The sequence below is a fragment of the Alligator sinensis genome, unplaced genomic scaffold (assembly GCF_000455745.1).
Source record: "Alligator sinensis unplaced genomic scaffold, ASM45574v1 scaffold1357_1, whole genome shotgun sequence".
NCBI classification, from domain to species: Eukaryota; Metazoa; Chordata; order Crocodylia; family Alligatoridae; genus Alligator; species Alligator sinensis.
In genome coordinates, this window is record NW_005843146.1 from 51589 (window position 1) to 79158 (window position 27570).

At 53.0% G+C, this 27570-nt stretch overlaps 1 protein-coding gene and 1 pseudogene across 1 annotated transcript in view; one reads left to right on the plus strand and one right to left on the minus strand.

Annotated features, from left to right (window-relative positions):
* The window catches only part of LOC102381106 (NACHT, LRR and PYD domains-containing protein 12-like), a 46690-nt gene extending 36284 nt beyond the window's left edge, over positions 1 to 10406 (plus strand). Inside the window, exons 8-11 of the mRNA XM_025194006.1 lie at positions 1258 to 1431; positions 3558 to 3731; positions 7532 to 7705; positions 9713 to 10406. Of these exons, the coding sequence (XP_025049791.1) occupies positions 1258 to 1431; positions 3558 to 3731; positions 7532 to 7705; positions 9713 to 9821 (631 nt within the window). The 3' untranslated portion in view covers positions 9822 to 10406. The remainder of the gene's footprint in view (positions 1 to 1257; positions 1432 to 3557; positions 3732 to 7531; positions 7706 to 9712) is intronic.
* An 11615-nt stretch (positions 10407 to 22021) lies between these two features.
* LOC112548373 overlaps positions 22022 to 27570 on the minus strand; it is a 10770-nt pseudogene continuing 5221 nt past the window's right edge.

Genomic DNA, 27570 nt, shown 5'->3' on the forward strand with positions numbered 1-27570 from the left:
TGCTGAGGCATGGAGGAGCAGACCTTGCCTGGATCCTGCCTGTTGCCTGGTGAAGGGGCTCCTCCAACAGCCTCCTGCACCAGGATCGGGTCTGACTGGGACACACCGTTCCAGGGCCTGGTGGAGGTGAAGCCACCTGATTGCAGTAGAACTAAGTAGGCAGGATTGATGGGGCAGTCTCCTGCTAGTGCTGCCTGGTGCTTGGTCCAAGGGTGAGGCTGAGATAGGAAGTGCTTACCCTGTCCCTCATTCCTCATTACCCCATCCTCTGCTCCTGGCCAATCTCAAGGATGATTGGTCACAGGTGCAGCACAGACACTGGAGCTGGCACTTGTGCACATGACGGGAGTTGAGTTTTCTATGCCCCCTAAATTGAAATGGCAGGATTTTTTTTAATTGAAACCAACCATTTCAGTTTAGGGGTTTTATTTTTCCATCACATTATGGCAAGGGGCCCGATCCTTTTATTTATTTATTTATTTTTGGAGGAGCCTGCCCATGGCTGGGGGATGAGCTGCTGATAGGCTGAGTGGCCCCTGAGTTGCAGGAAGCCCTACCCTAGTGCTTCCCTCCTTGGCAGTGGCATCCCCCTGGGAGGAGTTGTACTGGACCCGGTGCTGCCCCCAAGCTGGGGCAGCACCCGGCCCGCTAGCAGCCTGTCTGTGTGGCCCCAGGGTGGGGAAGCCACCACCATGAAGTGAAGGACTGGGGCCCCCCAGAGCTCAAGGGCCATGCAGTCCACTGGCATCTCACCCCCTGGGTGTGGGCAGGCTCTGCTGGAAAAGAAAAGGATTGGGCCCCTCACCATTTCTGCCTCCAGCAGGTGCCTGCTAAAGGCAGAAGTGGCAAGGGGCCCAATTCTTTTTTTCTGTGGAGCATGCCCACCTCTCCCATGGCCAGGGGATGAGCTGAGTAATAGCTGCAATGCATCATTGCAAACTAAATTACATCAGACTGTAGTTCAGATGCAAGCTTATCTAAAACCCCCAATACTGGTGCATGCATGATGTGTGATGCCTTTAAGCCACAGAAAATGACATTTGCATCGTATGTACATCATAATATTGTCACATGCACAAGCGCCCGAAGTGCTGGTTGTTCCTTGGCCAAGGGGTGGACCTTGGAGCAGGGCAGAAGGCGGAACTCCTGTCCCGTTGTCCATGCTGATTGGCTGAGAGGGGGCTGGTAGGAGGGGCTGCCTGTCGGAACAGCCCCATTCACACCTTGATCTCTCTTCTCTGTGCTTCTTTCTTGCAGGTTGTGGCGTTGCCGTCTGACAGCCGCCTGCTGTGGGGATCTTGCTGAAACTCTCAGCACCAGCCCCAGCCTGACACAGCTGGACCTGTGTGGTAACGGTGATTTGGGGGATGGCGGTGTGCGGCTGCTGTGCAGGGGACTGAGACGTCGCAGCTGCAAGTTACAGACACTGCGGTAAGGAGCACATGACTTCCCTTGGGAGTTCCCCAGGGCCTCTGTGTAATGTGTCAGGAATGGGCTGGTGCATGACGTCCGCTCTGTGAAGCAGAGAGGGGCTCTGAGCTCTGTGCTTCTCCAGCCCTGACATCAATTGCTCGCAACCTGCACCCAGCACCTGCACTGGGATGACACATTGTTCAGTAAAGCCAGGCCCGTCCCGGACACCTGTGATAGAGCCTGATGCCCCTGCCTCATGCAGAGGAGGGGAAGGGGCAGAGCAGTGCATCCAGAGCACAGGGCTTAGTTCCAAACCTGGGACTGAAGGATGAATCCAGACCTTAGCTGCTGCATGAGGGACTGAAATGCCGCAAGTGAAAACTGCAGACACCTGTGCAGTGGTACAGCTGGCTCATTTTGTCTTGTGTTGAGCATATTTACTCCAATCCAAGACCTCCTCCCCCCGCCCTTTAAGCATGGGGGAGTGAAAGGGTGGAAACTTCATGGATGTCTCAAATACCAGTCCATGGCAGGGGGCAGCTCAGGTCCAGACTGGGGAAGGGTGGCTCATTTGGGTGTGGAGGGGTCACATGGCATAGGGGATCATTGGAGAGACTGTGGAATGGGGAAGGGAACCTTCTAGCTGCCACCTGGTCCCTCTTCCCCATTACCTTCTGCTCTATATCGGGTCCCTCCAGCCCTAGCTTGGTGGGGAAGTACTCCCATTTCTTCCTGGGGTGGGGCCCAGCTGGGTCCATGCTGCTGCTGACTGCCCCAGAGGAGTAGAGCTGTGGGGGAAGGACAGGGAATCAGGGGCAGGCAGGGAGCAGGCTGCAGGGGTTCAATGAGTAGGCTTGAGGGAGTGCAGAGGACAGGCTGCCAGTGGGGACAGGCTGTCGGTGGGACAGCATGAAGCAGGGGGTTGTGGAACAGGGAGTTGGGGCAGGCACAGGCACAGATTGGCAGGTAGGAGCAGGGTACATGGCAGGCAGGGAGACACATGAGGGCAGGGGAGCCAGGGTTGGGATCTGGTCCACTGGCCTCTGCCATTGCTCTCTTCATCATAGGAGTGAGGGGGACAAATTTAAGCCAACCTTCCACTAATCAGATTCTAGACATACACATTTATAACATTTTTAATTTTTCATGTACATCATCTAATTATGGGGCGGCTGGTAGGCGGAGGGTTCAGTCATCTTAAATTCAGGCTCATCTTGGTTTCAGGTAGACGTGACAAGTTGTGCTCCAGGTGCCACCCGTGCCCTAGAGAGGCAGTGCTGGCCCTAGAATGGCCCTTGTTCTCTCCCCCACTGCACTGGCAGGTTGCATTGGACTAGGGAAGAGGTTTAGTAGCATTGTGAGTGGCTTTTGGTTTACGCCAATAATTGTGTATGTTCATGGCAGACCCTCAAGCTCTGTGCACTGTGGCCCACCTGGCCCCCCTCCTGCTGTGCATATTCCCAAATCAGCAAGTCTGGGTCCCTCTGTCCAGCAACAGCTACTAGGATTGTGTGTGGCCATGCCCTTCCCACACTGATGCATGAAGGGCTGGATGGACCCTGCCACCCCTCAACCCCTTCCTCCTGCCTGTGACAGCGGGGCAGAGCCCCTCCATGTCCTTCTGCTTTCTTGCCTGTCTGCTCACAGGTGGGTGTTTGCTAGTGATGTCTGTACATCAGTTTGTCTGCTAGTTAAGAAGGGGCAGGATGAAAAGTATCCAGTTAGTTCATGGGCTCAGACTCTTCCCTCTTTTCTCTCCCTCACTTTGCCGCCCCTCCAGTACGAGGACTGTTGGTGCTGGAGTGAGGACCACATCAGGACAAAATTGTGCCCCTTCTTTATGTTTCTTCCTCTTTAAAAGGGGCACTTTGGTGATCATTCCTAATTGTTTGAGAGTAGTGTGTTAGGGCTGGGCTTTTCTCACTGCTGTTTGGCCACAGGTGCAGCACAGACTGAGCAAGATGCACTGGTTTCTTTTATGGCCAAGGAGTGGATCCTGGGGCAAGGAAGCAGGAGGGACTTCTGTCCCATTGTCCATGCTGATTTGCCAGGCAGCGGGCTGGTGAGCAGGTCTGCCTGTCAGAGCAGCTGTGCCAGGCCAAATTCATGCCCTGATCCGTCTCCTCTGTGCTTCCCTCCTGCAGGTTTTGGCGTTGCCGTCTCACAGCTGCCTGCTGTGGGGATCTCGCTGCTGCTCTCAGCACCAGCCCCAGCCTAACACAGCTGGACCTGAGTGGTAATTATGGTTTGAAGGATGGTGGCATGCAGCTGCTGTGCCAGGGACTGAAACATCCCAGCTGCAAGTTGCAGACATTGTGGTAAGGATCACGCAGCTTCCACCAGAGCCTCCATGTGTTGGGTTAGGTTTGGGGGAGAAGCATGCCTGGTTCCCATACTGGAGACAGTGGAGTTGTTGAGTAAAGCCACAGCTAAACCCACACACAACACCTACCCCTGCAGAGCTAGGGCCATTTGTGCTGGGGGCAAATGGACTTCCCAGGAGGAGATAAGCAGGGAGAGCGCCTCCTGGTGCACAGTGGGCTGTAGCAGTGGCTCAGGTGGGCACAGCACAGAGGACTGCAGCAACCTGCCAGAGCACTCCTGGCACCCCGCACTGCCCGACTGGGATTTGATTCCTCAATGGGAGGCAGTAGGATTGCCTCACTGAAGCTCTACAAGCCTGCTCATCAGCACCCCTGAGAGGCAGCGCTCATTATCCCAAGGACACTGTGTGCACACAGCTCTGCTGCTACTGCTGTTGTGGAGGTGCTGTGCACAGTCAGCTCATGTGTGTGTGTAGCCTGCCCAGCCAGTGGAACAGTTCCAGATAGGTTGTGAGTCTGCTTAAAGGTTTGGGGGGGCGTGCATTTGGGGAGGCAGGTGGGGGTGAAGTGGCCTGTTCAACTCTGTGGGAGCATAAAGCAGGGGTTTTAGAGATGAAATAGGTTGAAAGCCACAGTTCTGGGTCACAGAGACCTGGGCTGCTAGTATGGAAACCTCGCCCTGCCTTTGGCCAGGAGACAAGTCACTTCTCCCTGCTCTTCAGTTCAGCTGGCTGAAAAGGTGCTCAAAAAGGGCCATGATAGCAGACTGCAGCTACTTGAAGGGCTGCCATGAAGAAGAGGCAAAGCACCTTTTCTGTCTTGCTGCAGAGAGGAGGACACAGACCAATGGCTTGAATTTGCATCAAAGTAAAATTAGATTGGAGATTCAAAAATACTTCTTCACCGTGAGAACAGTGAGGCAGTGGAGTAGATGCCTAGGGCAGCTGTGGACTCTCCATCACTGGAGGTGTTCAGGAAGAGGGTAGACAGCTACTGATCAGGGATGCTATGACTGTTTTCTACCATGGGTATTACCCATGCTTCTGAACTTTGCTGTTTGCTCCCCCACCCCGACCACCTTTTTTCTGTTATACGTGTCAGGGTGTTTTTAAGCCACTCCAGTGGCTTTGGGTGTTGGGTACAGCTAAGGCTGGGGACTTCACCTGGGCTGTGCTGATTCTCCCCCTAGGAGCAAAGCCAGAGATTCCTGGCTAGAGAGTCTTACCCTCTACTCAAGGTCAGGCTGATCAGCACATTATGGGTCAGGAAGGAATTTTACCCCATAGTCAGATTGGCATGGACAGGGGTTCTTGACGTCCTCTGTAGTCGGGGGTGTGGCCCTCCTCCTGGGACCACTTAAGTGTACATTGTCAATGTTTTATAGAAGCAGGACATGCCATGGTTCCCCTGCTTTACCTGGAGTAGGTTAGGGTGTTAGGTCTATATTGTGTCAATGCTGAGGGTAGTCTTATGTAGAGTTTAGATTATGGTTGTATGGGATGGTTTTGATAGAGATGATCCTGCTTCTGGAGGCCCCTGTTGACGGAGCAGCAGGGAGCTGGGGGAGCTGTCAGCAGGGCCTCCCACCCATGATTGCCAGATGAACAAGGGGCTGCTGCCTCTCCTTCCCTGTCACAAGCCCCATGGATGCACTGAAGGAGAGCTTAATGTGGCCTCCTCATCCAGGTGAGCACAAGGGAAGCAAGACAATGTGCACAGAGCATTGGGGTTACTTAGAGCTGAATGGGACTGGGAATCACCTAGAAATGAAGGTGCTGGGGAACATGACTTATGAGGAAAGACTGAGGAAACTGGGTTTATTTAGTCTAGGTAAGAGGAGACTGAGAGGCAATTTAATAGCATCTTTCAACTCCCTGAAGTAGAGTTCGAAAGAGGATGGAGCTAGATGGTTCTCAGTGGTGGCAGATGACAGAACAAGGAGCAATGGGCTCAAGTTGCAGCAAGGGAAGTTTAGGTTAGATATTAGGAAGCATTTTCTCACAAGAAGAGTAGTCAAATACTGGAAGAGGTTACCTAGAGAGGTTGTGGACTCTCCATCCTTGGAGGTTTTTAAGAACTGGCTTGACAAAGCCCTGGCAGGAATTATCTAGTTGGGGCTGGTCCTGCTTTGAGCAGGAGGTTGGAGGAGATGACCTCCTGAGTTCCTTTCCAACTGCAGTTTTCTATGATTTTATGGGGCAGTTGGCACAGGTACAGAGCCCCGCCACTAGCTGGTAGTTTCACCAGGAATAGCCTGTTTGAGCAAAACTACCAGAGAATAGGTGAAGGACACACAAAGGTACCCAATGCAACCATCATGTAACAGGGTGCCTGCTCTGGGCCAAAATAACGTGGCCCGCACACCTGTTCCTGGGCCAACCGCCCACCTTCTCGCTTGCCATACCTTGTTGTTAATTGATGTTAATTAGCAGGAGGCTGCCCTTTTACTGCCCCGATGCCAAGGGGCACTATCTGCAGTTCCGTTTCCTCCCCTACACCACAGCTCACGCCTCACCGATGGTACCGCCATTGTTGTCTGGGCCTTGTTGTAATCTGGCCCCCTCGCCCTCACTGGGCTCTCTGCGGCCCTGCCTCACTCTGTGCCCTCACTGGTGCTTGGGCTTTCCGCAGCCCTGTCTGGCACTACCCCCTCTCTGGGGCTTCTCGATGCTGCCCGCTCTCTCTGGAGCTTCTTGACACGGCCCCGCTCTCTGGAGCTCCTCCAGTGCTGCCCCCTTTCTGGGGCTTCTCAATGCCATCTGGCTCCAACCTCATCTCACCATACCAGAGTTGCTTCACCTGTCCCCAAATCTCAGGCCATACCTGCAGTCTGGCCCCTTCTCTTTTGCTCATTCCAGCAAGGCTCCTTCCCCCTTGGCTCCCAGCAGGGAACTGCCTCCTGGCCTCTGGCCTGTGGTTTATATAGGAGCCAGGCCCTGCCCTTCCGGTCAGCTGACCAGGCAGGTGTGAGTCACTAGCTCCCTCCAGTTACCCTAGCAACCAGCACCTGCGTAGTTACTCTGGCTCTACAAGTAGCAGGCACCTTAGTGCTCTGCTACACACCAATATTTGCTTTTAGAACAAAGTAAGTTACGCTGGTGTCAGGAGCGGGTTGGAGGCAAGCTCTTTTGAGAAGTAGCAGGGTTGGATTGTTGTTGTGTTGTTGCCCTGTACAAGAATTGTATGAGAGTTCAGGATTTTATAGGACCAGTTCCTGCCCCATGTTTGTGGGTAAGATATTGGGCAAGCTTTCAGGCACAAGCTGCCCTTCTTGACAACCTATGACCTGTGGGCTAGATCCATCCCATGAAGAGAGTGGTTATGGCTGGGGGCAGTTCAGGGAAGCAGCAGCAGGCTTCAGCCCCAGCAGCAGGGAGGCAACCCCAGGATTTTTACTCCTGTTGCATCCAGATCATTCTCCCTGCTGCAGCAAGTAAAGTATCCCCAGGGTCCTAGCACCTCCTAATTCTACTCACTCCCCTCCAAGCATCTGGTGATTGCTTGGGAGCTGTGGGGCTGTATCCTGCAGTGGGGCCTAGATCATTAGCAGTGGCCCAAAGGAATAGGGCTCATACAGATGCTGACTGGGAGCAAGCTTGCTCCCCATCAGCCACTTCAGAAGGGGACCCATTCCTGTCTTTGCTCAGCTCCCAGCTCCCCCCAGGAGGCAGGACCCAACCAATGTAGGAACTGGGGAGTTTTTCCTTCCCTGCTCTGCCAGGGGTGGTGGGGAGCCAGCCTTTCTGCCTGGTCCCCATGCCCTGGTTACTCTGCTCTGTTTCTCTCCCCTGAAGGTTGCAAAGTTGCCATCTCACAGATGCCTGCTCTGAGGATCTTGCTGCCACTCTCAGCACCAGCCCCAGCCTGACAGAACTGGACCTGAGTTATAATAAAGATCTGGAGGACGGTGGCGTGCGGCTGCTGTGTGAGGGACTGAGACATGACAGCTGCAAGTTGCAGACACTGGGGTAAGGAGCATGTCACTTCCTCTGAGCACTCACAAGGGTCTCTACAAAAAATGTTCAACAGGGGGAAATGTTCCTAATGTTTTGGATCATGGATTAGGAAGGCTGACTACAGACATCTGTGTCTCCAGCTCTCTGTTGAGTAGGATGACCATAGTATTTTTAGCAAAACCTGGGACCGAGGGTAAGGATATTTGGGACGAGGGGCACCATGAATGCACACACCCCCCACCCCACCCTGTGCCTCTACATACACATGCATACAAGCACACACACCCATGCCTTTGGACAGGTGCAGGCAGCTGCTGTGGATATGACAGTGGTGCTGACCTGACTTGGGGCCAAAGTCAGAGCTGCAGCAGCCACCTCCTGCACCCGACCCTGCCTCCCTCCACCTTCTTGAATCCAAGACAAGGGGCTTCCTTCCCAATGAGGAATGGGGAAACCAATGGTATCTTGAATTAGAATTAATATGGTAATTCCATTAATCTAAAACTTCCCTGGATGGTAGGGAACCAGGAAGCTTCCCTCAGTAGGTGTGTTACACTGCTGAGACCCTTGTCTTAAGAAGAACCCCATGCTCCAACCTAGAGCCCTGGCTCCTACTTTCTTATTTTTTTGTGAACAGCTGTCCCAATTTCCTTCTCCCAACCTGGCTGTACATCAGACACAAGGATCAGGTTGATGCCACTACTGTGCTTGCAGCTAGGATAGATCCTGACCTCCCCAGCTGCAATCCAGGGGTATTTTTTGCCCAAGGTTGCAGGAGCACAACAGCTGCTAGAAACAGCCTGTAGGGGAAGGTGCTACTGCAGCCTGTGAGGAGGTGCTGTAGGACATGGCAAGGAGAGTTTAGATGATATTGTTTCAATGCAGAGATGATTAGTGAGACTGTATCTCTCACCCCCTCTGCACACAGAGCAGCCCCAGAGAAAGCAGCAGAATAGCCTGTGTGGGTAAGGGCTCAGCACCTGGGTAAGGGCTACACAGTAGGGCTGTGCAAAATTTTGCCAGGCATTTCGTTCCGACACTGTTTCAACCAATTTTGAGGTCGAAACAGCAAAATCGGAATGAGACAAAGGCTATCGAAATAGCCTCGAAACAAAATGAGGCTGGTCAAAATGTTTCAAAAGTTGAAACATTTTGACCATAGGCTGGGGATGGGAAGTTAGTCCAGCTGGGCTGACTTCCCATCTCCAGTGCAAGATCTGGCAGGGGACAGCGAGGCAGCTCAGCTGGGCTGCCGCCCCACCCCCTGTGCTACATCGCGCCAATGTAGCATGCGGGGGTGGGGCAGGAAAGCAGCCCAGCTGGTCTTCCTCCTGCCCCTGGCTCGAAGTAGCGAAGTAGCGTGAAGCAGCCCAAATGGGCTGCTTCCCACCCCCCAGGGGATCTAGCGCTGGGGATGGGAAGTCAGCCCAGCTGGGATGACTTCTCATCCCCAGCAAAACTCGAAACAGCGTTGAAACAGTCTTTCTGTTTCGACAGAACGAAATGGAACAGCTGTTTAGACTCAAAATGAAATTCGATACAAAACGCCGTTCCATCGAACCGTCGAAACTCAAGGTGAAATGGAACGGTGCCATTTCACACAGCCCTACTACACAGTCCCACCTGCATGTGCTGTGCTCTGAACAGAGCTCAACATGGCAGTGGGGTGGGGAGAAGGAAAAAGCTCCAGACCAAAACCCAGTCTTTGTCCTCCCCTTTCTTCTCAGTGCAAAGCAGCTGGTGGTGTGGGGAGCAGGAGGCAGGGGTGGGAATGACAGAGACAGGCGTCAGCAGGCACCGGGTTGGGGTCTCTTATTAGGAAAGGCCGCACTTTTGTTCTCTGTGCAGAGCCTGTCACAGGGGGGCCTGCTCTGTGCTCGGACTCTGAGGAGCTGCTGCAGGACAAGACCTGTCCCAGCAAAGACCCCAGTGGTGTGCAGTGTCCCAGGGTCCATGGCTTCTACACAGTGATACCCAGAGAGAGAAATTCATGCTTTTCTTTCTCATTTTCCCCCAAAGCTTGAGCCTTCACATACTAAATTCAGAAACAAAGCAAGAGCTGGAGGCTGTGAAAGGAATGAAGCCTGGTCTGGTCATAGAGGAACTGACAGAGCTTGTTTTTGATTAATGATAAATTTGCCTGCACTGGCTACCCTACCACTACCTGGAGAAGAAGGGGAAAGAGGAGGAAGCACCTGCTACTTTTTGTATGGTCACCCATCGGACTTGATGATCTATTGAGGTCCCTTCCAACCCTAACATCTATGAATCTATGAATCACTGCCAGGGACTCCAGTAGCAGCAGCAGCCACATACAAGCTGGGTGAAGATGGTTGGATCCTGTGGGTCGAGAGAGACTCATAAGTAGGAGCTGGGTTTGCTCCATGTTTGATCTGACCTTGGCTTCAAAGGGGGACAGGAAGGAGTGACAGCCAGGCTGAGGGGCCCAGGCCTCAGGCATGTAGATCTTGGCTCCTGAGGGGTCTGGTTACCTGTTTCTTTCTGCTTCTGTGGGTGGAGAATAGGCCCCCAAAGCCCCTTTTGGAGTCCATGGGGAGCTTCCAGTCTGTCACATAGCTGTCACTGGGATTTATGTATCTCCAGCATGTTTGCCTCCACAGCCACAGAAGAGGTATCTCTGTCCCCACCATTGATTGCATTTTCCCTGGTGTATGTTCGTGTCCATTTTGTTAGAATCCAATAAAGATCCTGCATCCAGAAACTGCCTTGCACTTTGGGGGTCTCATCCTTGCTTCAGTCTGTGCTGTTTTCTAAGATTTTCCCTATTCCCAAGACCAAGGGGGGTCTACAGGGATATTCCCAAGGAAGTTTCCATGGTCCCAGTTTCTGATCCATTGTGGTCATGTGTGTGCAGACAAAGTGACAGTTCAGACAGCCAGAAGAGGATCGATTCTTTCCTTCTCTGGATCCTCAGGGCATTTTCAGAAAGACAGTGTTGAAGGCCAGAAGGGGCCATGAGCACCTAGGGAAGGTGTGGAAAATAAAAGGCTAAGCCAGGCCTAAGCAGGATGGTCTCATCTGAAGAGTTAGACCAGTGCCTGGGGCCCAGGGCTCCAATGACAAACTTCCTTTGTGACCCCTATAGCTAATTGCCCAGACTCTAGACTGCAATTCTCCACCTAGAGACTGAAGATGACAGCAGGGGAATAGCAAAGAAAAAGACACAAGTATGAGAGGTGCTCAGGCACTGTGGTGGTGGTGATAAGTGTGTTACAACTGTTGTGAAACTGAACTGATCACCTGGGCGTTTCTGCAAGCCCAAATCAGAGCCCCAGGTGCCCAGAGAAATGCTGCTAGTTCTGTAATAGTGAATATGCAACAAAGTTAGCAACACAAGGGAACACTTGCGGTACAACACACCTGCATCACAGATCAGTTAAAATATCAACATACTTTAGAGAAAGGGTTGGGATGAGACCCAGAGGGTTCATATTTGAGGGCCCGTTTGGCTTGAGCAGGAGGATTGGCTTTTCTCTTGCACTTTAGATGGGGTGGAGATCTGTATCCACTAACCTGGGAATGCCATGTCAAGCCTGACACTTTGGATCTGTTAACTTCACTTAAAATGTGAGAATCTGTGTGTTCAAGCAATAAACGAGTTGCTAAGTGCATTTGCAGTTGTAACAAAATTAGGACTTAGGTGGGCGGAGTTTCTCCAGGCCTCTTAAGTAGCACGTGCATGTGCTCTGCTATTGTTTAAGTGCTCCATGGAGATACTACAAGCAATTTGCCATCCCAGGGCTAGTGTAGATCAAAGTGTAGTATAGTACCCTCTCATGAGGCAGGTTCCCCATGCGTAATGATGTGCCCCTTGAAGTGTTTGCTGGCTCCTGATATCCACTCCACTTAATGCATGCCCCCCCGCCCCATCCCACCCACAGCACATGTAAAGATGCCCCTTATGCCTTCTTTGAGTCACCACATCAGTTAACCTGAACTCTCTCCATCTGTACTGGATATATATTTTTTGGTTTGGCTTCACATTATCCTGACTGGATTTGGGAAAGTACTAATATTAACCTGTTTATTTCTTCCACTTTGTAGTTCCTACTTTGAGCCACTGTGGTATCATATTGTTGTTCTCCTATTCCCTTTTCCCTGCTGTTGTTGTTAAAGAAATCTTTGTTTTGTTTCACATCTGTATCAAACTAATCCTGGTCTCTAAAATAAAACCAAAGTGGGCACATGCTCTGGCACTGCCACCTGTTCAGTGCTGATCATGTTAGCTCACACTGTAAAGCCATTGTACACCCCTTTCCAAACCAGATATTGGGGCTCCAACCACATCCCAAACACAGGTGAAATGCTAGGACTTACAGTCCACTGATTGTGGGTCTCAGCCCTGGGACTGCATGGTAGACTTGATCTGCCATTGGTGGGCTCCAGCAACGGGGATAACACCCACTCCTGAGCTTGGCTCCCCATGCCTCCCTTCACTGGATGTCAGTGACAGAAACCCATCTCACCAGAGATCCTCATGAAGCATGCGGGCAGAGACCATCATAAGCATTACCATGTGATTCCTCAGAACAGGTAATAACTTTTCATAGAATCAGAAAAAAATTAGTGTGGGAAGGGACCTCACATGTAGTCCAATTCCCTGCTCAAAGCAGGACCAGCCCCAGCTACATCATCCCAGCCAAAGCTTTGTTTAGTTGGGTCTTAAAACCCTCCAAGGATAGAGATGCCACCACCTTTCTGGGTAAATTGTTTCAATGCTTTACTACCCTCCTGGTGCAAAAATTCTTCTTAATATCTAACATAAAAATCCCTTGTCGCAACTTAAGGCCATTGCTCCTTGTTCTGTCATCTGCCACTTGAGAACAGTCTAGCTCCATCTGCTTTTGAACCCCACCTCCAGTAGTTGAAGGCTGTTATTAAATCCCCTCTCAGTCTCATCTTCTCTAGACTAAATAAGCCCAGTTCCCTCAACCTGTCCTCATAAGTCATGTGCCCCAGCCCCCTCACAATTTCTGTTGCCCTCCATAGATTTAATAGATTTCATAAACATTGGGGCTGGTAGGTACCTCACAAGATCATTGGGTCCAGCCCCCTGACCAAGGGGCAGGAGTCAGCTGGGGTCATATGATTCCAGCAAGCTAGGTATTCAAGTCTTTCTTAAAGATGTCCAGACTAGGTGCCTGCACCACTTCTGGGGAGAGTCTAGTCCAGACTCTGGAGACTTGGACAATAAAGAAGTTTTTCCTTATGTCCAGTCTAAAATGGTCTTCCAGCAGTTTGTGACCATTAGACCTTGTCTTCCCTTGGGGTGCCCTGGTGAACAGACATTCTCCCAGTCCCTGATGCACACCCCTGATGAACTTATAGGCTGCCACCATGTCCCCCTCTGAGCCTTCACTTCTCCAGGCTGAACAGTCCCATGGCTCTCAGTCTCTACTCATAAGGTCTGCTCTCTTATCCTTTAATCATGCACGTGACTCTCCTCTGGACCCTCTCAAGCTATTCCATCCTTTCTAAACTGCGGAGCCCAGCATTGGATGCAGTATTCCAGCTGTGGCCTCACCAATGTCGAGTAAAGCAGGAGGATGACTTCCTGGGCCTTGCTTGAGGTGCATCGGCAGTTGCAAGCCAGGGTTTTGTTTGCTTTGCTGGCTGTGGCATCGCACTGGTAGCTCATTGGTAGCTCAATCATGACCCCCAAGTCTCTTCCAGTTGTGGTGCTAGTGAGTGTAGCACTACTGAGCTATAACTATGGTGTGTGAGGGGGAGGGTTCCCCAATGTAGAGCACCTTGCATTTCTCCATGTTGAATGCCATCAGGTTTTGATCCACCCACCTTGCGAGCCTGTCCAGATCAGCCTGAATCACTAGCCTATCCTGTCCCATCAACCATGTTGTCAAAAAACCCTGGTCCCACCATGATAGAACCAAAACCCCACTTTTCTCAAGAAGTTTACTTTTACGTTTACATGCATTTTAGTATTATATTAATCATTAATGGAAATTTTTAAGGACATTAAAAATAAAAAATTTCAGTAATTTTGTTGAGAATAAGTTTTATTGCTATAATTGTAAAAAAATAAAACAAAACAGAAGTTCTATAAGCAGGGGAGGGTCCCAGACTACTTGTGCTGATGTAACCAAGGAAAACAAGGGACTACATTGACATGTCAGAGCAGAAGCTGTAAGGAGAGATAGACTGAAATACCTAAGAAGAGACAGAGACACTGAACGCATGAGAGTCATGAGGGGTATGCAAAGGGCTGTGTAAAATTTTTCCAGCTGTTTCGTTCTGATGCTGTTTTGGCTTGTTTCGAGCTCAAAACAGTGAAACTGAAATTGAAATGAAATGAAGGGTTTCAAAACAGCCTGAAAATGAAACGAGGGCAGTCGAAATGGTTCGAGTTTTGAAACTCAAGCAGGGCTTGCCTGCAGGGAAACAGAAAGCAAGGAGTGGGGGGGACCGCTCTTATATTGACTGTGAGTGTCATCCTTCCCTGAGGTCCCTTCCAATCCCAGTGCTCTGGGGGAGGGATGGAAAAGCTGCATAAAAGGCAGCACTGTTTGAACTAGCCTGCTTACTGTCATCCATGTCACGAGCTTTGCTTGTCAGCAGCCTGAGGTGCAGTTTCCCAGAAACTCCTGCACCTATCTCCTTTCAACTTGGCAAGCTTTGTGGCCTCAGCAGGGGCTGCCATCCCTGCAAGATTCATCCAAATCAGGCATAAACTGACAAAGTTATAGGCAGTTTTGTGGTTGCCTATTATAGCCTATGGGCGAAACAGCAAAACAGCGTCGAAACAGTGAAACAGTTTTGACGAAACGGAAGAGAACAGCGCTTTCGCAATGAAATGAAACCCAAAATGAAATGCTGTTCTGTTGAAATGATGAAATGCAATTTGAAACAAAATGGTGCTGTTTTGCCCTATTCAATATGTGAAGGAAAATGTAAAGCATGCTAAGGTGAAGGCACTCAAGGGGGAGAAGGCGGTGCAGATTCACCTGTAAAAACCCAGGCCAAGATGAGCCTGTGGGATTTCCTCACCACCTAAGGAGACCTGCGCATCCCCCACAAAGATGTTCTCAATACCTGGCTGCAAGGAGACACACTGCCCTCAGGATTACATACGACCTGTGCAGGACTTCCTGTTGTGCTAAATAAATGCTTTCTTCAGAAAATGGAAAATTCTCTGGCTCGGAGATTTCCAGAGAGAAGCATTTCGGTTGGATCAGACTCTCTCCCTGTGTCCTGATGCTTGTGCCATGCTGGTGAAATGGCTTCTCCCCTCCGTCTTCTTGGACCAGGCCCTTATATAGCCTTTCTGACCTCAGCAGCCCAGTCCGATAGAAGCCAGAAGTGTTGGCAACTAGCCAACTGATTTAAAAAGCATCACTGGTTACCTGGGCCGAGAAGCACCCACTCAGGTGACCAGAGGGACCCCACCCTCAGCACCAGGTTGTTGTCATGTAGCCATGGAGGAAAATCCCCCCTTCCTTAGGAATTCAACCCCAGGGTCCCAAGCTGACCGGGACAGGTTTCTGGAGGGAGACACAGACGGTGGCATTTCTGCCACAGCTTCTGGGTGTTTCACACCATTCACTGCTGCAGCAGAACAATCACTTCCCATAACTCATAAATTACACTCTCATTCTCATGTCACAGTTTGCTATTAGTGGTCACCAACAAGAGCACTCCCTTTGCTCATGTTCAGCTCTTGGCTGACGAGGATACATGGGTCCTTCCCTGCAGTCCTGTGGCCTGGCTGCTCAGTCCAGTCTGCAGATGGGTATGTGTTTGTTCTCCCTAGTGCAGGACTTTACACATCTCCTTGTTCACTTCCATTCCATTAATTCCAACCTCTCCAGTCTCTTCAGGTCTTTGGATCCTGGTCCTGCTCTCCAGGGCATCTGCAGCTCCAGCCTCCTTGGTGTCACCTGCAAGTTTGCTAAGCACCCACTCAGTCCCATCCTCCAAAGTATACATGAAAATATTAACAATGCAGGAGCAGGACAGCCCCCTGAGGCCCCAGTCGCTATCTTCTCCCAACTCGACAACGAGCCATTGATGATCCAGTCCACTGGGTACCCAGTACCCAGAAGTCCTTCCATCTCAGCCAATGAGATTTGGGAATGTAGATGAGCCAGAGGGGATTCTGGGGGTTGGCTGAGGGATCTCTGATGTCATAATGTGTAGCAATGACTGGCCATGTTGCTTAGATCACAAAGCCCTGGCATGGGTCACTGGGGAGACCGATGCCCCCAACTGCCCCTCTGCAGTGAATGGACCCCGTTGGCTCTGGCTGCAGCTTTGCCTGGCAAGTCTCTGGCTGTGGGTGCACGAGATCCTGGGACATGGAGAGCAGAGTGTGCTGGAGCTGCCTTTGGCGGGCCCTGACCTGCTGCTTCTGGCAGCAAGAGGACAGGTGGCAGCCAAGGGGCAGGGCTCGGGGCAGACAGGGGAGGAAGGGGGAAGCTGTCTCCCTGGACTGAGACAAGGGGCAACAAGAGCAGGAGGGACCTTCACATAGCCTGGCCTACTCCAGGAAATGCACCCACCAGCCCTTCCAAGACCACCCAGGCCCTGACACAGCCATGAGACATTGCTCTAAACTAATCCCCATGGATCACCCCTCTCTTACTGCCCGTCTTTCCAGTTGAGCTGTCAGTCCACATGGATCTGGATCAGTCACTGTCCCTGGTCACAAACTGGGACAGACCCAGGGTTCACATACCAAGGCCCAGTCTCCTGGCACTGCCAGTCCCTGCTCCTCGCTCTCCGCATGCACATCACTCCTAAGCTCCTGCCTGGGGCCTTTGGAGGATATTGGGGTGCCTCATCCCCTCAGCTGCCTATCACCCTCCCTCTCTGCTTGCCTGGCAGCTCTGTGGAGGAGAGTGTCCAAAGTAAATACATAGTGGTAGATTATGAATCATAGAAGCTGCAGCTCTCAGTCACGACCAGCAGCGCCCTGGAAAGAGCCCAACCCGAGCCTGGAGGATTTCCCCTACATTTCCAGGGACACCCTCACAGCTGTAGACAACGTGCACAGGATCATTGTCTGGTTTCAACAGCAAGACAAGGAGAACGACTTGCCACAGGACGTGGCCCAGCAGGGAACAGAAGAGCAGCCAGAGAGGGCAGACTGGGAGCTGGGGTCCCTGACCAGCGAGGACATGGTGAGTGAATCACCCTCCCACTCTGCTTGCCTGCCAGCTCTGTGGAAGACAGCGTCCAAAGTGAATACCCAGCGGCAGATTACACTTCATGGTACCTGCAGCTCTCGAACACGACCAGCAGCAACCTGGCAAGCTGCAAAGAGCCCAGCTGACCTTGAAGGACTCCCCCTATATTTCTAGGGACACCCCCAAGGACCTGGACATTGAGCACAGGATCATTGTCAGGTTTCAGCAGCAAGAGGAGAATGACTTGCCACAAAATGTGACCCAGCAGGGAACGGAAGAGCAGCCAGAGAGGGCAGACTGGGAGCTGGAGCCCCAGACCAGTGAGGACATGGTGAGTGAACGGCCGTGTTTGCTCTTGTCTGGTACATGTGAGGGGTCACATCCCTCATGGGAGGGGGCAAGGAGACATTTTGGCTCTGACCAGACCCAGAGCAGAATGCAATGGCACTTCACAGGCCCAAGTGGCCCCAACCAAGGCCCTCATGATTTATCCCTGCCCAGGGCCACACAGCCCATGCCACAGCCCTGCCAGGTCACAGGAGTGCTGAGCACATGCAGGGGCCAAAGGGAGGTCTGTGCCTCCACACTGCACAGGGAACAGGGCCTCCACTTCTGCTGAAATGCCACCGGCATCCACTCTATGGCTGGGCACTTCCCCCTGGGGTACCAAAGTGAAGTGGGAGCTGCCTGAAGCAGAAGTCCAAGTCCTCCCGTGCAGTTTTGACCCCGTGTTTTGTAACGTGAGTTTGTCTTTCAAGAATTTGTGGTGCAGTTCTCCCCGAACCCCTAAACCAATCTCCTTGAAACTTGGCAAGTTTCATGCGCTAAGCAGAGGCTACCATCCCTGCAAGTTTCATTCAAATTGGACAACAAACATCAAAGTTATAGATATTTCATTGATTCCCCATTATACCCTATAGCCGGATCTCCGAGGCGGCTCTGAAGCTTCAGAGCCATTTCGGCCAGATCGAGGCGGAAACCCAGTCCTGAGCTCCAGATCGGATTGCGGCCATCCGAAGTGGCCAGATCTGAAGCCGGATTGGATCACTGCCGACTCGCACAGGCCTAGTGCTTGAGGCAAAGACAGCTGGATCGGGAGGCCAGTTCCTGTGGTGCCAACGCAGAGCCGAGGTTTTCAGCACCCAGACTTGCGCGGTGTTGCAGGGCGCGCAGGGACTGGAGCTAGCCTCTGACCAGGCTCTTCCCAGCACATCTTCACTGCATGCTGGGGTTTGTCCTGAACGCAGCTTGAGGGGCAGTTCCCCGCAAACCCCTGCACTGATCTTCTTGAAACTTGGCAGGCTTTGTGACCTCAGTAAGACCTACCAGCCCTGCAGTTTTCACCCCACTATGTTGTCACGCCTAGACGGTTCAAGAATTTGGGGTGCCATTCCCCCCAAAGCCCTGTACCAGTCTTCTTGAAACTTGGCAGGCTCTGTGGCCTCACCAGGGGCCACCACCCCTGAAGTTTTCACCCCATTGTGGTGTAACACACAACCGTGACATGAGTTTGGATTTCAAGAATTTAGGTTACAGTTCCCCCCAAACCCCTGCACCAATCTTCTTTAAACTTGGCAGACATCATGCTCTCTGCAGAGTCTAGGCCCAGCTCTAGTCCAGTTAGTTCCCCGGGTGGGAGCAGGGAATGTAGCAGGGCTGGTGTCTCTGCTCCCGGACACCTGATGTCGGGACAGGGGAGAAGGTCCCAAGGCAGTGGCAGGAGGGGCTGGGGAAGGCAGCAGGTGGCAGCTGGGCAGACTGAGGTTGCTGGGCTGGGTGCGAAGTTAAGATCACTGACAATCGGCAGGTCTCTGGGGCAGAGACCGGGCTGGCAGGGCTGGATCTGGAAGGACACTGATCGTGGCCGGGGTCTGTGCCACTTGCAGGACAAAGGGGGCCAATCTCCCAGCTCCTGGCCTGGTTTGGAGGGAGCCCCAGTGGGGGCAGGTGGGGGGCAGTGCCCAGCTGGAGCACCACGGGGCCCTTGCTGCAGAGCCACGGGGAGGAGGGACTGGGAAAGGCAAGGAGAAAGGAGCTCACACCTGAGGCCATTACTTGTTGGGGCCCTCTGTCCCATTATTGGTCTCTCTGTGTCCTTGTTCCCCATCTCGTGCTCTAGCTCCTAGACCCCACTTCCCTCCCCGAGCTAAAAGTTAAAATCACTGACAATTGGCAGGTCTTGGGGTCACAGAGCAGTCTGGCAGGGCTGGATCTGGAAGGACACTGATTGTGGCTGGGGTCTGTGCCACTTGCAGGACAAAGGGGGCCAATCTCCCAGCTCCTGGCCTGGTTTGGAGGGAGCCCCAGCGGGGGCAGGTGGGGGGCAGTGCCCAGCTGGAGCACCACGGGGCCCTTGCTGCAGAGCCACGGGGAGGAGGGACTGGGAAAGGCAAGGAGAAAGGAGCTCACACCTGAGGCCATTGCCTGTTGGGGCCCTCTGTCCCATTATTGGTCTCTCTGTGACCTTGTTCCCCATCTCGTGCTCTAGCTCCTAGACCCCACTTCCCTCCCCGAGCTAGAGGCAGAGCCCAGGAGTCCTGCAGGTTGCCCCATGTCTGTCCCAGGCAGTCGCCGTTTGTTGCTACAGGAGGTGGAAACACGCTGATGTCCTAAAGGCCATGGCAGGACGCCCGCTGTGACCACTCCACTTTACTAAATCCTGTTTGTTCCTCACTGGTTTTTTCCACTTCTTCTTCCTAGAGGAGAGAGCGGGGGCAATTCCCTCTGGTGCGGGGACCCCAGGCCTGGGGTGGGGACTATTTCTCATGTTGGAGGGATTGGGGGTGGGGTCAGGGACTATTTCCCATGGTGGAAGGATCCTCACTGCCAGCCTGGCAGTGCTCTGTGTGATGTCACAGCGGTGGCAGCCGTGTAAGTGTGACGTCAGGCAGGAGGCAGGGCAGGTGGCACCTGGAGCCCAGCTGGGTGAGCTGTAGGAGGCAACAACACACTCCGCGGTGCCTGGTGCCTTTGGGACGATGAGGGTCCAGGTGGGCGCACAGCCCTGGTGAGCTCCTGCAGGGCTGGGGTCTTTGGGCTTGTTCCTTCCCAGCCGCATGGCCCCAGTTGGGCACAAGGCAACCCATGGGGTCTGAGTCTGTGGGGCAGCCTCTGGTCCCAGTTGCAGTCCATGGGCAGCTCGCTCTGTGCTGGGACAGCATCACCACACACACGCGCCTTTCCCTCGTGGCTGGCTCGGGGTGGGGACAGGGATGGGGTGAGGGGACTTTCCCTTCCCGTGGTTCCTGGTGGGGCAGCTCATGCCCTCTGTAGCTGTAAGGCCCCCTCTCCACAGCTCCTGCCTGGGCTGAGCTGAGGTTTCCTCCATGGAACTGAACTGCTTGGGATCAGCTGCTTTGCCATTGCACTGAACCACCTCGAATCAGCTGCTGCATGTGGGTGTGAGATGCAGGAGTGCTCTAGCCTCCCAGCCCAGCACCGTTCCCTGAGGAACCTGGGCACAATGTGGGCCTGGGCCGTGTTTGGGCAGTGGGGCTGACTGCCTGGGGTGGAGGAGCTGCCATGGCAGGAGGGGACCCCAGCTCTGTCTGGACAGGCTGCGGCTCATGGCAGGATCCACCCCAACCCGCTCTGACACCGTCGCCGTGGGGCCGAGGGGGGTAGGGCACCCGCCTCCATCCCAACTTGCTCTGACACTGCTCCCATGGGGCAGAGTGGGATGGTGCACCTGGTTCCCAGTGGCTTGTCCAGTGGGAGGTTGCTGGTGGGGGATCTGCATCCCTGATCTGCTCCTGGCACTGCTGCTTGCAAAGCCATGGGTGCGGGAAGTCCCTGCCAGTGGCAGCAGAAGCTAGTCAGGAGGCTCAGACCGCCCATAACCCTCTGTTGCTGCTGGAAAAGGAGAAGAGCATAGACGGGTTTGGATGATGGAGAAGGGAGCTCTGGCTCCAGCCAGGCTGTGTGGTGCGTGTGCAGTCCCCTCACACACAATACCCTGCCTTGACACACCTCCCCCTCCCCACGGCTTGTCCAGGCCATCAAGAGCACAGAGACACACTCACGCACAGCCCTGCTCGCACACACTCATCCCTGCACATCCCTGTGCACTGCCTGGCCCTCCCACAGCAGACAGCCCTGCTGTGCACACCCCAACACGCGGCTCTGACTGCCTGCCTGTCCCTCCCATCTGTCCTCTCGTGGCTCAGTGACCCTGGAGGCCTCACTGCAATATTGATCCATGTATATGCTGCTCACACAAAGGCTTTGCTAAAGCACTGGACAGAGTTGGCCTGATCAGTGAACCTGCCTGATGCATGAACTCTTGACATAAGCAAACCTTGGGACATTGCCGTCCTGCCAGGAGACGGGAGGGGGAGATGGCTGTGCAAGGTGGGGGACAGCCCAGTACCAGGGTGACAAGGCTGGAAGGGGAAGAGCCAGATGAGGATGTGAAACAAGTCCTTGGACAGCTTCAGATGTTCAAAATACTGGGTATGCTTTTACATCTTCCAATTGTAAGAATTACTAACAGGTGGCAGGCTGCTAGGGAGACCTTACCCACGGTGTGAGGCTAAGTTATACAAAGCGTTGGATCCTCACGATGATTACAAATGGGCACTGCAGCAGAGGATGTGGGAGGAACCCAGCTCAGAGCACGGGGCCCCTTTTATCCCCCTCCTCCAGCAAAGGCTGACTTCCTTACTGGATGGAAACTCTGACAAATACAGGAGCTAGAAAATGCCACAATGTCATTCTCTGATTCAAGATGGTCCAGTCCCATGCCTCACAGCAGCCTCACTCCAGGGTGACCCTTCACTACAGCTATAGACACCACCATGAACAGCACGTTGTAGCAAATTGTCACAGACCAGCGCCTGCCTCGGTCCATCCTGCTCTGTCCAGGTCCCTGTGTCCTGGGTACTTGCAGGGCCCATCCCCACCGCTGCTCACAGCCTCCACTGGGCCTGACCCCCAGCCCTGGAGCAGGCAGGAAGAGGAGAGGCTGAGGGTGAGAACGGATGAAGCGATCCAGCTGGCTGAAAGGGAAGTGGAGCACACACCCATCTAGTTTGCGGCTTTGGTTTCACATCTGCTCCACCCCACAGCACAGGGAAGCCGATTCCTGGTGTTACTGCAGGAGGTACTGCTGTGCGTTCACTGCCAGATCTGACCAGACAGACCAAGGACCTCAAAGAGCATCTTCCTACTCCTCGTCCACCTCCAATTCCTCTATGACCAAACCAGGCTTCATTCCTTTCACATCCTCCAGCTCTCACTTTGTTTCTTCATTTAGTTTGCAGAAGCTCAATCTTTGGGGGGAAAAGAGGAAAAAAAGAAAAGAAAAAGGCACTAATTCTCTCTGTGGGTATCTGTAGAAGCCATGGCCCCCAGTGCACCGCACACCAGTGGGGTCTTTTGTAGGACAGGCTTTGTTCTGCAGCAGCTCCTCAGAGCCCCAGCACAGAGCAGGCCCCCGCGTCACAGGCCCTGCTCAGAGAGAACAAAAGTGTGTCCCTGGCTAATAAAAGCCCCACCCCGGTGCCTGCTGAAGCCCACAGCGTGTCTGTCATTCCCACCCCTGCCTGCTGCTCCCACCACCACCACCTGATTTCCTCTAAGAAGAAAGGGGAGGACAAAGACTGGGTTTTGGTCTGGAGCCTTTTTCTTCACCCCACCCCACTTCCCTGGTGAGCTCTGTTCAGAGCACAGCACGTGCAGGTGGGACTGTGCAGCCCTTACCTGGGTGCTGAGCCATTACCCACACAGGCTGCTCTGCTGCTTTCATTGGGGGTGGGAGATGCAGTCTCACTAATCATCTCTGCATGGAAGCAATATCATCTAAACTCTCCTTGCCATGTCCTACAGCACCTCCTTTCAGGCTGCGGTAGCACCTTCCCCTACAGCCTGTTTTGGACGCTCTAAGGAGAGGGTCTCGGCAGTGTAACACACCCTCCAAGGGAGGCTTCCTTGTTCCCCACCATGCAGGAATGTTTCAGATTCATGGAATTACTGTATTTATTCCAGTCCAAGATCAGGTTATTTTCCCCATGAATTGTGGGGAAAGAAGTCCCTTGTCTTGGATTCAAGTAGGGGGAAGGGGGCAGGTTGGGGTGTAGAAAGGGGCTGCTGCAGCTCTGACTTTGGCCCCATCTTGGATGTCCTTAACTGCTTCCTAAAAATGCCACAAAAAATTGTATGGTCACCACATCCAACAAAGACCCAGTCCCAGGCATCTGCGCTCAGCCGACCTATTTCACTGTCCCAAACACTAGGACGAAGACACCTCGCCATGTTGAATGTTTTCTAGAGAGACCCTAGTGAGTGCCCGGAGGAAGCTGCATGCTCCTTACCCCAGTGTCTGCAACTTGCAGCTGGGATGTCTCAGTCCCTCGCACAGCCGCCGCACGCCGCCATCCCCCAGATCATCGTTACCAGTCAGGTGCAGCTCCGTTAGGCTGGGGCTGGTGCTGAGAACAGCAGCGAGATCCCCACAGCAGGTGTCTGTGAGACGGCAAATCTTCAACCTGCAGGAGAGAGAAGCACAGAACAGAGTGACCTGGGCATGGATGAGGCCATCGCAGAGGCTGTTACAGGCAGCCCCCGCCATCCACCGGCCTCTCCTGAAGGACATGAACATGAAGGACCAGGCAGAAAGGTCCACGTTTCATCTTTGAAACGTGGACCTTTCAAAGGGGTGTGTGTGTGTGTGTGTGTGTTTGTGTGTGTGTGTGTGTGAGAGAGAGGAGGCATGTGGGTTGTGTGTGTGCATGAGGCGGCACATGGATGTGTCTGTGTGAGCGTGAGTAGGCACAGTGAGTGTGTGCATGCATGTATGTGTGTGTGTATGAACAAGCACACAGGGGCGGGGTGTGAGAGGTGGCACATAGTTATGTGCATGTGAGAAGGCACATAGGTCTGTGTGAGGAGCAACATAGGGTTTGTGAGTGTGACAAGGCACAGGGTGAGTGTACATGCATCTGTGTGTGTGTGTGTGTGTGTGTGTGTGTGTGTGTATGAAGAGGGGTATGTGCAGATGTGTGACAGAGAGAGAGAGGAGGCAAACAGGTGTGTCGTGTATGTGTGCTTTTGAGTAGGCACCGGGGTTTTTTGTGTGTATGTGAAAATGCACAGGGTGTGTGTGTGTGTGGGTCTGTGAGTGTGTGGGAGAGGAGGCACAGGGGGGTGTGAGGAGGCACATGGGTTTGTGTGTAAGAGTGAGAAGGCACAGGGTGTGTGTCTGTGTGCATGTATTTGTGTGTGTATGAAGAGGCACAGAAGTGTGTGTGTCTGTGCAAGTGTTCGTGTGCATGCATGTAAGCGCAAGATGCGGTACTGGGGTGTGTCTGTGTGTGAGAGAGGAGGCACTGGGTTGTGTGCATGTGTATGTGAGGAGGCATAGGGTGTGTGGGTATGTGTGCGTGTCTGTGAGTGCATGTGTGTGAGGAGGCACAGGATTGTGTGTGTGTCTGAGGAGGCACATGAATGTGTGTGTCTGAGTGAGAGGCAGCACAGTGGGGTGTATGTGGGGGGGAGGTGGCACCTGGTTATGTGTGTGTGAGAAGGGACACAGGTGTGTGAGTGTGAGGAGGCACAGGGAGTGTGTGTGTGTGTGCATGCTTGTATGTGTGTGCATTAAGAGGGGTGTGTGTGGACATGTGTGTTTGTGTCTGTGAGAAAGAGAGAGAGAGAAAGCGAAGGCACTGGGGTATGTCTTGTGTGCGTATGTGTGTTTTTGTGTGTGTGTGTGGAGGAACTGGGGGTGTGTTTGCATGTGTGTGTGTAGGAAAATGTGTGTGTGTGTGTGTGAGTATGAGCAGGCACAGGGGGGTGTGCGTGCTGAGACGTGTGTGTGCTTGAAGAGGCACAGACGTGTGTCTCTGTTTGCATGTGAGTGTGAGACATAGCACTGGGGTGTGTCTGTGTGTGTGAGACAGGAGGCACTCACACACGTGGGCTGTGTGCACATGTACTCAAGAAGGCACAGGGTGTGTGTGTTGGGGGGTGTTTGCATGTGTGCTTGAGGAGGCACAGGTGAGTGTGTGTGCTTGTATGCGTGTGAAGATGTACATGGTTGTGTATGTGTGAGGAGGCACAAAGGTGTGTGTGTGTGTGTGTGTGTGTGTGTGCGTGTGTGTGTGTGTATATATATACACGCACATGTGTGTGTGTGTGTGTGTGTGTGTGTGTGGGACCAGGGGTGTGTGTGAGGAGACACAGGGTTGCATTTATATGCGTGTGTGAATAGACACGGGGGAGTTGGGGGGTGCATGTGCATGTTCATTGGTGTGTGTGTTTGTGCGTGCACGTGCATAGTGCACCCCATCCTGGATTTCCTTAACTGCGTCCTGGATTTCACTAAAAATTGTATGGTCACCACACCCAACAGTGACCCAGAAGCACAGACCGAGCCATCTGTGCTCAGCCGACCTATCCCACTGTCCCAAACACAGTGGGAAGACACTGTGGGAAGACACCTCGCCACGTTGAACGTTTCCAGAGAGACCCTAGTGCGTGCCCGGAGGAAGCTGCATGCTCCTTACCCCAGCGTCTGCAACTTGCAGCTGGGATGTCTCAGTCCCTCACACAGCAGCCACACACCGCCATCCCCCAGATCAATGTTACGACTCAGGTGCAGCTCCGTCAGGCTGGGGCTGGTGCTGAGAGCAGCGGGGAGATCCCCACAGCAGGTGGCTGTGAGAAAGCAATGCCCCAACCTGCAGGAGAGAGAAGCACGGAGCAGAGTGACCAGGGCATGGACGAGGCCATCGCAGATGCTGTGACAGGCAGCCCCCCCACCGGCCTCTCCTGAAGGACATGAACATGAAGGACCAGGCACAAAGGTTCAAGTTTCACCTTGGAAACTTGGACCGTTCAAAGGTGTGTGTGTGAGAGAGAGAGAGAGGAGGCACATGGGGTATGTGTGCGTGAGGTGGCACATAGATGTGTCTGGGTGAGTGTAAGCAGGCACAGGGAGTGTGTGCATGCATATATGTGTATGTGTATGAAGAGGCACGGGGGGTGTGCATGTGAGGAGGCACATGGATGTGTCTGTGTGAGCAGGCACATGGGGGTGTGTGAGTTTGAGAAGGCACAGAGGGAGTGTACAGGCATGTATGTGTGTGTCTATGAAAAGGGGTTTGTGTAGATGCGTGTGTGAGAGAGAGAGAGGGGGAAGGCAAACAGGTGTGTCACACGTGTGTGTGTTTGTGAATAGGCAATAAGCTTTTTCATGTGTATGTGAGGAGGCACGGTAGAGAGGATCTCTGTTTTTTGTGTGAGGAGGAAGAGGGTTTTGTGTGTGTTTGTGTGAGAGGAGGAACATGGGGGGTTGAGGAGACACATGGGTTTGTGTGTGTGTGTGTGTGTGTGAGAAGTCACAGGTTGTGTGTGCATGCATGTATTTGTGTGTGTATGAAGAGGCACAGAAGTGTGTGTGTGTGTGTGCATGTGTGTGCAAGATGCAGGACTGGAGTGTGTCTGTGCGTATGTATGTGAGGGAGGAGGCACTGGGCTGTGTGCATGTGTATTCAAGGAGGCACAGTGGGTGAGTGTGTGTGTGAAGGCACAGGTGAGTGTGTGTGTATGTGTATGAGGATGCACATGGGTTTGTGTGTGCAAGTGTGAGGAGGCACAGGATGTGTGGGTGTATGTATGTTGGGGTGTGTTTGCGAGGGGGCACACAGGTGGGTGGGTGTGAGTGTGAGCAGGCACAGGGGTGTGCATGTGCATATATGTGTGTGTGTATGAAGAGACACAGAGGGGTGTGTGTATGTGTGTGTGTAAGACCTGGGGGGGAGGAGGCATAGGGTTGCATCTGTGTGTGTCAAAAAGCACACGTGTGTGTGTGTGTGTGTGTGTGTGTGTGAGAGAGAGAGAGTAAGACAGAGAGAGGCACAAGGATGTGTCGTGTGTGTGTGTGTGTCAGAAGGCACCGGGCTATGTGCGTGTGTGTGAGACAAGCACTGGCATGTTTCTGTGTATGGTAAGGGGCACAGGGTGTGTGTGCTTGCATGTATTTGTGTGTATTTGAAGAGGCGCAGAAGTGTGTGTGTGTGTGCGCACGCGTGTGTGTGTATGCGCATGTGCACACATGTAAGCGCGAGACAAGGCACTGGGGCGTGTTTGTGTGTGTAAGAGAGGAGGCACTCGGCTGTGTGCACGTGTATGTGAGGAGGCATAGGGTGTGTGGGTATAGATTTCATAGATTTCATAGACATTAGGGCTGGAAGGGACCTCGGAAGATTCTTCCAGCCTGAAACAGTCTTGCAGGAATTTATAACCGTTCGACTTCGTCATCCCTGGGGCGCTCTGGTGACCAAACTTTTTCTCCAGATCCTGGTGGTCACCACTGATGGGAAGACACAAACTTACAGGAGGCCATCAGATCACCCCTGAGCCTGCGCTTTTCCAGGCTAAAGATCCCCATGGCTCTCAGCCTGTCATCGTAGGGTCTGCTTCCCTGACCTCTGATCATGCACGTGGCTCTTCTCTGGACTCTCTCAAGCTTCTCCACATCCTTTTTGAATTGTGGAGCCCAAAACTGGACACAGTACTCCAGCTGCGGCCTCACTAAGGCCGAGTACAGGGGGAGAATGACGTCCCGGGATTTGCTTGAGAAGCATCTATGGATGCAAGCCAGCGTTTTGGTCGCTTTACTAGCCGCCGCATCGCATTGCAGGCTCATGTTCATCTTGTGGTCAATGATGACCCCCAAGTCTCTTTCTTCCATAGTGCTAGCCAACATAGCACTGC